The sequence below is a fragment of the Paramisgurnus dabryanus genome, chromosome 19 (assembly GCF_030506205.2).
Source record: "Paramisgurnus dabryanus chromosome 19, PD_genome_1.1, whole genome shotgun sequence".
In the NCBI taxonomy this organism is placed as follows: domain Eukaryota; kingdom Metazoa; phylum Chordata; class Actinopteri; order Cypriniformes; family Cobitidae; genus Paramisgurnus; species Paramisgurnus dabryanus.
In genome coordinates, this window is record NC_133355.1 from 1651818 (window position 1) to 1663027 (window position 11210).

Consider the following 11210-nt stretch of genomic DNA (forward strand, 5'->3'; position numbering starts at 1 on the left):
GCTATTGATGAGAGTGTTTTAATCAGATACATTTTTAATACTTTTCAACACTTGACTTTTTATAGCTTACTGCCAGGTGCAGGGTTCTTGTGGTCAAAAAAAGTAGAATGTGTATCAATTTCAATTCTGCGAAAATTAAAATGAGATGTTTTCTTACAATGATGGTGTTAGTCGAAAATAGCTTGAATTGTTTTCAAACATCATTATCTAGAAGTCTGAGCATGGTAAAACTAGTGGTATTTTGTCTTTTAATAAATAGTTATTATCTAACATAAATTAACACTGCAGTAGCTTTACAAAAAATGTTCCCCACTTTTGGTATTGCTGCCAATATCGTTTTGTTATTTAGGGGTCTTTTATTTTGAAATGGAGAAATCAAACAGGAAGTCTTTTAACCAAATCGGTTCTTTTGGGGAGTTTTTCTTCGTTTCGTGTATATTTTCGTTAAGATTAATCGTCACATTTTCTGTTTATTTTTATAAACGATATTAGTGTAGTCCCGTGCAGGATTAGTTTGCTGGTGTGACGTCACCGCCAGCATTGGACTTCACGTCATTCTTCTCTGGTCAGTTACTTGAGTGGACGGTAGTCCTCATTTGTTTATGGGTTACAGATTAAGTAACCATTCATTTAAAGAGACCGCGAGAAAGTCAGTCACTGGTGTTCTGTACGAGACTCCGTCAGTCAGCGCTAGAGATTTCTGATACAAAATTGTATTAAAACGTTTCTTTATTCACATATCGTTTCAGTAATATAGTAAAATGTCCAGGGGCTGTTTCATGTATTTTGCTTATGGTAGCAATTTATTGAAAGAGAGACTCCAGCTGAAAAACCCGTCAGCTGTGTTTCACAGCATTGGCAAAATTAAGGTAAACAAATACATTCTTTTATTACTACATTTAAACAACAAATATTACAAAACTACATTGCTCTTAATCCCTTTATATAAATGTAGTTACTGTAAAATTGCGGTATTACAATATTATTATTAAATTATTATTACTAACAATATTTTTGTAAGGTGAAGGGTGAAAACATGGCATGGTGGTATTTTTAAAGTATACAGTTTTTTAGTAGTATGGTATTTTTTTTTAGGTATGCAGTATATTGTATAGTATAGAACAATATTTATTATTACTATTATTACTAATATGTTTCTAAGGTAAAAGGTTTTTTGTTAACCTTCACTCTTTGGTCTCCGAATCAATTTATTTTTTAAGGATTAAACGAATGTCTTAAATGAATTACCGTAAACTATGGCATGACTGTTTATTTTAAATAATTTAATATGGTATTTTTTTAAGTATACTATAGTAAATTGTTTTTAAAAGTATACAATTTTTAGTAGTATAGTAGTTTTTTAAACTTTTTAAGTATATAGTATATTGTATATAAATTAAGGTAAACAAATACATTCTTTTATTACTACATTTAAACAACAAATATTACAAAACTACATTGCTCTTAATCCCTTTATATAAATGTAGTTACTGTAAAATTGCGGTATTACAATATTATTATTACTATTATTAAATTATTATTACTAACAATATGTTTGTAAGGTGAAGGATGATTTTTATGAACCTTCATTCTTTAGGCTCAAATCAATTTATTTTTAAATTTTGAAACAAATGCCTTTAATAAATTACCATAAACTATAGCATATAATTTACTATGGTATCCTTTTTTAAAGAATACTATAGTACATTGTTTTTTAAGAATACTATTTTTAGTAGTATAGAAGATTTTCTTAAAATATTTTTTACTTTTTAAAGTAAACTATAGTATATTGTAAATATTTATTATATTATTATTATTACTAACAATATGTTTGTAAGGTGAAGGGTGATTTTTGTTAACCTCCACTCTTTGGGATCAGAGTCAATTTATTTCTTGATTTTTAAACAAATGCCTTTAATGAATAATGAATTTAATGTAAACTATGGCATGACTTATTAAAATAATTTACCATGATATTTTTGAAAGTATACTATAGTAGATTGCGGTAGAGTGTAAATAAATGAATGGTATACATTACATTTCAGTTCCTGTATCATGGTACAGCCATGTAAGAGACACGAATCTAAACTATAAATTACTGTAAATGTAATCAATGCCATAGTGCCTTGAAAATACTGTTTTATTTTTAGACATGTTTTATTTTTAGACATTTACCAGTGTATTATTTAAAGTACAATGAAGTAAGACATTATGGTACATGAATGTTGCATCACTGTAGCATGATAAAGACATGGTACAAGTTGTAAGAGAGATGTATCTGTTCAGGACTACAGGTTGAACTTTGGGCTTCCGGCTGACATTACAAACTGTGCCTGGCACGGTGGAGTGGCCACCATCCAGGAGTGTGATGGAGAGGAGGTTTGGGGAATCGTGTGGACGTTAGATCATGACAACCTGTCCACTTTAGACCAGTAAGATCACCTGTTCCTACAATGCTCATGTTTGTCTTGTATTTGTGATGGGTGTTATGCATTGTACACTAGTACTGATACAGTGTTTGGGACACTTTTCTCAAAAATATTTTTTCCAAAACATTACTGTGTAAAAAAGGACACGAATGTCCTAAACATTGTGGGATGTATTATAAATCTTACATGTGTTTCAGACAGGAACAGGTGCACGATGGATTGTACAGCCCATTAGAGGTGAAAGTGGAAAGAGATGAGGGACCGCTTCTCTGTCGGACATATAAGATGAACAATTTTAGACATTGTGAACCTTCACCACAGTATAAAAAGGTAAAATTTACCATCCACCGTTAGCCCTAAACAGAACAGGGTGTACACAAGTACATTATTGGTTAACTTTTTTTGAAAGTTAAAGGAGTCATATGACGTTGCTAAAAAGAACATTATTTGTTGTAATGCAATGTGTTCACGCAGTTTAAGGTTTAAAAAACACATTATTTTCCAATTAATTGTGATTAATCACATACAAAATAAAAGTTTGTGTTTGCATAATATATCTGTGTGTAATTATTATGTATTTTATTTTATACATACATGTGTATATATATATATATATTATTAGGGGTCATATGATGCAATATCATGTTTTCCTTTCTCTTTAGAGTTTTAAAAGCCGTTCGTGCAAATTACAGACTAACAAATCGCAGAGATTACAATCTTAAACCCAAAGAGGTTTAAGATTTTATTGTATATATGTATATGTATAAATTTATTTTGAATGCAATTAATCACGATTACTCTTTTGACAGCCCTACTCAAGCATGTGACAGAAATGTTATGCCCTTTACCATATTTGGAATATCAGCTCTCAAAGAATAGCGTCTCCACGACATGGCGGTGGCAGCAACAATACTACAGTGAAAATTAAAATTAGTGACGTAGATATGTGAGGGTTTGTTTGAATGAGGTGTTTTAGGAAGGTGTAGATGAGCCTTCATTCTCTTTGGGTGTAAGATTGTATATCTCTGCGATTTGTTAATCTGTTATTTGCACGAACGGCTTTTAAAACTCTAAAGAGAAAGGAAACCATGATATTGCATCATATAAGTTCACACATGTATGTTCGCTGTGGTGCTCACCTACAGATGTCCATTTACAAACCAGTCATGAAGTGTCCCGAATTCATCTGAATCTCAATTTCTGGTCTCATTTTGTGTGTAGGTTGTGTGTTTGGGGGCACAACAGAATGGGCTGCCTCAAAACTACCTACAGAAGCTTCTGGCACTGAAGACCAATGACTACAGCGGCACTTCAGTATTAGATCAGATTACTGCCATCGAGAAATGACCTGCAGGAGACACCAGTGGGATGCTGTGGTGCTCTATTTGAGACAATATACCAATAAATCTCTGCAGTCTTGTGAAATACATTTAAATCTTGAAGAACACTGGCGTGCCCAAGCATGACGTATTTTTGTAGGCCAACCCGGAAGTTAGCGGGACACTGGTTCCCTGGCTAAAAAAAAAACCCATTATTTTTTACATAGACTTTTTGATTATCCCAAAAAACAAACTTTAACAAAAGTTTATGAAATGTACACCTTTTGTCCAATAAGTTCTTCACAGATGAACACAACTTTTATGAATTTTGAAGTTTAATAGAATCATAAAATATTAACTTGTTGGACAAAACGTGAAAGTGTCAAACTCCACGATTTTTGTGTCTTAAAAATAATCTCACAGTGATAACCAAGTAAATTATAAAGTAAATACATTAACTTTTGTCTTTACTCACTCATCTCATATGTTTTGTCAATCTAAGATATTTGGCAACAGTTTCATAAATGGGTAACACTTAACAAAAAAGTTCAAATTGCTAACATTATAACTTAACTTTAAATCAGCAACAGATCAGTTAATATGATAAATTATCATTAGTAACAAACTGGAAAAATCAACCAACAACATTTATCTTAATTTCAACATTTACTAATACATTGGTATTAAATAACATTAAGAAAGACTGATAAATGATGTAAAATTATTGCTCACTGATAGTCCATTTAAGCTAATGCATTAAATATGATATGTATAATCTGTGATAAAGTTTTGTATAAATCCACCTAAAGTGCAACAAATTTATCTTTTATGTTAAATCCAATTGAATCATGCTAATAATGCAGCCAGTTGTTGTATTAAATCATTATAAACTTTATTGTTATAATGTGTCTGTCATTTCATTTTAAACAAAGTTTTTTTGATTGTCTTTATGTTGAAAAACAAAGAAAGTCAATCGAGTTACAGGCACAAATCTTGTCATCTTTTTACTCTCATCTGAATGCAATGCAAAACATTATTAGAAGACAAGTGATCAGTTGCATAACTGCTTAGACTAGTCTTACAAGTTAGTCATCTGTTTTTTCTTCAACAGTGATTATAACTTTATGAGTCGGTTACATCAAAATGTAGACTGGTCTCATTTTAATCCAAAAAAGTAAGAGTAATTAGCCTTAAGTAATTGCTGGTTGTGTTGAAGACAATCAAAGTGGTTTTGTTTATGCATCCAGCCACAAGACACATGAAGAAAAGCTGTTATATACATAATAAAGAATACAAGAGCAATGTTTATGATAATGTGTGTTCATTTCATTTAGATGATTCTGCTGTGTTTGTACAGACAGGCCAGAGAAGTGTTTAAAGATTAATGGGCAGTTTCCCAGACAGACTTTTAAGGACTAATCCAGGACTAGGCCTGAGTTATATTAAGACATTTAAGTCCAAACCTTACAAATAAAAACAATACTGGTGTGCATCTTGAGACAAAACATTGCATTAATATATGTTAAGATATGCAAGGTTTATTGTAAATTAAGGCATCTTAAACATTCATTTTAATCTGGGACAAGGATAAACCCTGTCTGGGAAACTGCTCCAGAGAGTCTAGTGTAGCTTTAGATAGTGCCCTGAATAGTCTGATCATCCAGGCACAAACCATTCAAAGATACTAGAGATGTTTTAGAAACATTTGCTGTTGCACAGTGTTTAGAGAAAAAATAAAAAATGAAAACAAAAACATTAAAATCAATATCTTCACGTTCTATACATAGCAGCACATTAGACAAAGAGCACTTGTGAGATCTCTTCAAAATCTATAAGATATAACTTCAAACACTCACAAATACTCATCGCGTTTAACTGAAGCACATGCCTCAATCCTGAGTAGATTTTCTCAAGTTAAAAAAAAGAAGTATACATATAAACAAATTTCTCAAGATCATAATCCCATATTCACATCATTGCTTTGATGCATATATACAGCTAAAAAGTCATCCTTGGGTAGAAAGGGTGTAAAAAATATACCTCATTTTATCAAACATAAAACTTGCAAACCTACAGAGAGAATCATGGATACATATGACGGCTGTAGTAACATTTACCAGCCTTCAGGTCTGCAAACACAACTTGGAAGTATATATGCTTTCATTTAGATTTGACAGCAGGGTCCATGCAGATCTGGGATGGTGATGGAGTCATCGTTTAGTCTTAAAGCTCCTGATGCAGAGAGTAGCTTGGTATTGAACGGTCCCTTTACTGAAAATACAGGTAAAGAGTAATATTATGTGTATAAAATGTGTATAAAATGCACAACCCACAGTACAAGATGTCTTGCATACAAAATATCCAGTTTAAAATTATTAATTTAAGCATTTAGTCCAAACGACTCTGGGCCAGATCCGCACCGGAGCTGCTGACTTAGGTGTGTATCTGGCGCAGATCCGGCCCGGAGTTTTCTGCAATTTATATTCTGCTTTCTTGTCTGTTAAACAAATTACTCCTCATAAAGTGATATTTTTAAGCTACTTCTTGCACAGCTCAGTGAAATTGGCTGAAGAGTATTAGGTGATGTCTGACCTTTACTAGTATATCTTGAGTTAATCAGTAGGATGTTCTGGACACGACCTGTTGATCTCGAACCATTCATCGATACACCTGTAAGAGCAGATGAGGACATGAGTTTCACATCCAAAAAGAGCGCAACAGTTAAAGGTATGTTTGTGTTTGATGATTGTAATTAATAAGCGTCTCTCGTACCCTTTGTGATAGATGCAGAGACAGGGCAGGCGTGCGATTGTGTCACCCTGAGCCATGTCATCCAGGCATATCGAACACTCACCACGGTCCTGGGACAAAACGTCCTCTACAGAAAGCCAAAAGATCAGTTAATAATATCATGAAAGATTTTGAGCAGGTTTAATTGAAACAGGTTATACTATTACAATATAGTAACATTTATTTGTAATATCAACATTGAGTAATGCAAATGTGCAGACTTTCTGTGTACAGTGAACAAACACCCAAGTTTATGCAGAACTGTCATGTTTTCACGAGGTGTGTCCTCGAGTTCCAACAGATTGTTAAAGGTGCCAAAGAATGCCTTGAAATAATCTGTTACATTGTTCTCTGATGTCTACATATAAGGTTTGTAGCATTATTAAGTGCAAAATTTATACAAAGATGGTTTACAACCCTAGGATTTGCTTTATAATGAAAGTGTCATGAATAATAATGTTGAGCTCTGCTCTGATTGGCTGTTTCTCAGAGCAGCTCCTTCAGTAGCTCTGTGTGTGTGTAAACAGATCTTATGTTTGAGTCTGTATCAGATGAAGATACAGATTTTGGGGAAGAATCAATTGTTTGGAGATTGTTTATGGAAGTTTCTGAGTGGTGTTTTCCAGTATGGACCTGCAAAACGTAACTGCAACGTCAGCAGTAGAACTTTAGCCTAAACGCTAGCATATAGCAGTGGTTCTCAAACTTTTTTCGCATGCGGCCCCCCTTGTGTACGGTGCATTCCTTCGCGGCCCCCCAAAGAAAATTTATGACAAAAAACTGTTCTAAAATGTAACATTTTAATTAAACAAAACATATTAAGTTATACAAAGTAGTGCTGTTGGTTAGTAGCCTTATTTTTTTAGGTTTAATTACACAGAATTCATGATAAATGAATGTATTTTATAAAATGTCATAAAACTGGGGCCACCCTGGCACCATCTCGCGGCCCCCTGGGGGCCCCGGACCCCAGTTTGAGAACCACTGGCATATAGCATTAATTATTTAGCTTATAGCGCTAACTCAGCAGTCACAGCTTTGTTTTTAGCATTGTAACAACATTGTAATTAATTTAATTTATAATTTAATTTTGGGGGCACGGTTGGTGTTATGATGAGATTGGCGTGTTTTTTTTCAGTGGTCTTTTGCATGCACAACGTTTACATAAGAAGGAGGAAACCATCATGTTTGAGGCTTATATGATATGTCATTACCTTGTACAGAACTACTTATTATTAATTTATGCCAAGGTAAATACAGTTTTACCTTCTACGGCACCTTTAAGAAAATGTCTGACAGATTTAGTGAGTAAAGTGTTACAGTTTATGTTTTTAAAAAGTATTTGATCAAATGTTTGTTAAGTCACATGTAAATACTTTCAAGGGAAGATAAATTAAGATAATTTAAAGATTGTGTGTAACCAAGCAAATCTGGGGCACCATTGACTTCCATAGTAGGAAAAAAATTATACTATGAAAGTGAATGGTGCCCCAGAAATATTAAAGGAATACACCACCGTTTTTCAAAATTTTACTATGTTCTTACCTCAACTTAGACAAATTAATACATACCTATAATTATTCAATGTGTGCACTTTTAATCTTTACAGTGTCTCATGAATGTGTTAGCATTTAGCCTAACCCATTCATTCCTAAGGCTCCAAACAGGGATTAATTTAGAACCCACCAAACACTTCCATATTTTCCCTATTTAAAGACCAGTGGTACATAAGTATGAATAAAACTCAAAAATAAAACTTTTGTTTGGAGCCATAGGAATGAATGGGGTTAGGCTAAATGCTAACACATTCAAAAAGCACTGTAAAGATTAAGTGCACGCATTGAGAAAAGATTGGTGTGTTTATTAATTCACCTAAGTTGAGCTCATAGTAAAATATAAAAGAACGGTGGTGTTTTCCTTTAAATTTTGAAAGAATTTTAATTTTTCGATGAACTATCCCTTTAATTGAAGGTTTGTCTTACCGTTATAATTGAGTCTGGGTTTGGAGAAACACATTTGCAAATGAATGTCTATTTCATCAGAGCACACAAACTTCATGCACGCAGGACAATGAAATCCAGCTGAAACACAGAGCAGACAAAATTCACTCAAAATGTACCTAGTATGAAATGATATACGGTAGGTCAATTTAAGAGTACCCGTCTGTTGGGTTCTTCTGAATTATAAAATGACAAGTCTATAAAAAACCCAAACTCTGGATAGCAAGCTGATATCCCTGGTTATCTGAGTCAAACTATGAACAATACCTCATTCCTGTAATGCAGAACATGTGATTATCTTGAACATTAAATGAATATAAACCCTGTGAAAGACTGGCCATATATCCAGGGTGTATGTTATAACTCATATTTCAATGTCTCAATGTTAATATCTCGCTCTCACACACACACACACACACACACACACATAACTGTGCCAGTTATCAGTGTTTCTCTGTCCTGACCAAATATTAACAGGAACTAAGAAACAGGTCAGCTGTGTGGGTCGGTAACGTCGTCTGACACATAGTGAGAATATTATTATCTCAAGACTAGTTACACAACCATTGACTACAGTTAGTTCATTTATATAACAGACACTGTGTTTGTTTGTTTGTGAGTGTAGTCAGAAGGAGGGGTTTTCTGATATAACACTTACAGATGGGGTTAAAGGTCAAAGATCACAGTCATCTAAACAAACACATTGTGCAGTGTGTGTTTTATATAAAACAGTGACGTGCGTTCATTTCTTAGGCAACAACTGTGTATTATTTTCAAAGAGATGAAAGAGTTTAACACATCTGTCCCAAACAATATTATGTTGTTTTTAGAATAATCTGTTTCTGGCATACTAAAGCTAATAATCGAATACCGGCCGACACAAAACAGGAACTACAGTGACTGTGACTCAGACATAGATCATTAACACATACAATAAATTTCAAGGAATGAAAAGCAGTAAAGAGATTAAAGTGGAAATTTCCAAGTGCTCCTGTGTTTGATATATTCTGACTTTCAAACATCCGGAAAAATTAAGTTACCATAATCTATAATCAAATCATTTCTGCAAACTTGCCCAGCCAGAAATATTTAACGTTTGATGTTTATTACCAGTCAAAGGTCACACAAACACTGCAATGTCTGACCTTGAAGAACACGGTAACTATTTCTCTTTCAGATTGTCAAATCTCTTAGAAGAATCGGCTCCAGAAATGATCCCAATATATGATTCAGAGTCATTCAACCTCAAAGTTTAATTTCCTCTTCTCTCATTCTTACATCAGGCTGTCTTTGTTTAAAGTTACCATAACAGATCCACAACAAAACCTTCAACAATCACTACAAAGGACTGCTAGATTAGGACTGCACGGTATTGAGGAAAAATGCCGTATGATAATAATGCTTTAAGTTTGTAAAATCTTTAACTTGTTAAAAATATTTAAAAACTAAAAATTATATAACAAACATTCATTTAACATTCTTTCTGATCATCATGCGTCAAAACAAACAAGCAATCGTTTTCTTTTAGCTAAAACTTTGGTTTAACATAACCTTTGCCAAATGCATACATGTAAATGTACTAAGCTACATTAAATAATAAATATTATACTGTACGTAAATCTTTAGATTATGGTATAACAATAAAGTTAATAGTCATATAAGCTCAGAAACCTTCACTATAGTATCAATGGATTTATAAATAAGCTCATAAATAAGAAATAATTAAAGACTGGCCAATGAATTATTCAAAAATAATGCACACCCAAAGTGGCAATGCATTACACCACAGCTGTGCATTATTTTATGAGGACCATAGGGGGTCAATTATTCCACTTATATCACAATTACCATTGCTTTGGGGGTTATTTAAAAAATATTTTTGACAGGTCAGGTGTGCGTTTATAGAAAAATAATGCATACCTGTTGAACATTTTAACCAATCAGAATAAAGCATTCAACAGAAAACACAAAAGTATGAGATTAGAAAGTTCACAATACTATTTTGCCATGATCTTGATTCCAGTAAGCACATTTAATAATAGGGTCATTAACCTACAAAATATGCGATAATGCATTGCCCACATGACCATGTTATGATAAAGTTAGAAAATAAGAGCTATGGTCCCTGAAGTATTTGGGCATATTTCAAGTACATTGTTATTCTGCGGTCTCGTTGTCTTACCGGCCAGCAGGTGAGGTGACAGGTGTGCAGGTAAAGATCCGATCAGAAGTTCTCTTTGTCCGTCTGTCTCAGATCTCCGGCCTCTGCTCGGGATCATGCTGCTTTGGAAAAATGACTCGGATCTGTCGGATGAATACTGGATCTCTCCAGTCGGACCTCCCGCGTAATAGCGCAGGACCGTAGCCCGACCGGACCCGGTGGCCGCATCCGAGCTAGAATAACTCCTGACCCGAATCCCCTCGGCTGGACTGCTCTGTTTGAGTCCCATCAGTCTTTAAAACACTTATTCAAAAACTACTATTTCGATTCTATTCTATTCAAGCAAAATATTCCGAAAAACATTCAACGATTTAAAACTAAAATCTCACAGATTTAAACTTTAGTCTCACACACTTCTTGTGTAACTCCACTGACACGCACTTATTACACAGCTGAAAGCTTATTGGTGTGTGTGTGTGTGGTTGAAAAACAGGGATTGACAGGGCGACGT

At 33.8% G+C, this 11210-nt stretch overlaps 2 protein-coding genes across 2 annotated transcripts; one reads left to right on the forward strand and one right to left on the reverse strand.

Annotated features, from left to right (window-relative positions):
* The first annotated feature begins 386 nt into the window (after nt 1-386).
* ggcta (gamma-glutamylcyclotransferase a) lies at nt 387-3788 on the forward strand. Its single transcript, XM_065285342.2, has 4 exons — nt 387-869; nt 2287-2432; nt 2627-2759; nt 3651-3788. The coding sequence occupies exons 1-4, from the start codon at nt 762-764 to the stop codon at nt 3774-3776; spliced, it is 513 nt and encodes a 170-aa protein (XP_065141414.1). The 5' UTR covers nt 387-761; the 3' UTR covers nt 3777-3788.
* Nucleotides 3789-5880: 2092 nt separating this feature from the next.
* On the reverse strand, nt 5881-11172 carry znrf2a (zinc and ring finger 2a). The gene is made up of 5 exons (XM_065285332.2): nt 10721-11172; nt 8521-8619; nt 6521-6626; nt 6341-6418; nt 5881-6019 (listed from the first exon to the last, which is right to left on the reverse strand). Exons 1-4 carry the CDS (start codon nt 10986-10988, stop codon nt 6361-6363), a joined length of 531 nt encoding a protein of 176 aa, XP_065141404.1. The 5' UTR covers nt 10989-11172; the 3' UTR covers nt 5881-6019; nt 6341-6360.
* Between the last annotated feature and the right edge of the window lie 38 nt (nt 11173-11210).

Excerpts from the sequence above, each read along its gene's own strand:
- ggcta (XM_065285342.2), top strand. The coding sequence starts at position 762 with ATGTCCAGGGGCTGTTTCATGTATTTTGCTTATGGTAGCAATTTATTG. Across the intron at positions 2,433-2,626 it reads AACCTGTCCACTTTAGACCA|ACAGGAACAGGTGCACGATG; the intron begins GTAAGATCACCT and ends CATGTGTTTCAG. Across the intron at positions 2,760-3,650 it reads CTTCACCACAGTATAAAAAG|GTTGTGTGTTTGGGGGCACA; the intron begins GTAAAATTTACC and ends TTTTGTGTGTAG.
- znrf2a (XM_065285332.2), bottom strand. The coding sequence starts at position 10,988 with ATGGGACTCAAACAGAGCAGTCCAGCCGAGGGGATTCGGGTCAGGAGT. Across the intron at positions 8,620-10,720 it reads GTCACCTCACCTGCTGGCCG|CTGGATTTCATTGTCCTGCG; the intron begins GTAAGACAACGA and ends TCTGTGTTTCAG. Across the intron at positions 6,627-8,520 it reads ACCCAGACTCAATTATAACG|AGGACGTTTTGTCCCAGGAC; the intron begins GTAAGACAAACC and ends GGCTTTCTGTAG.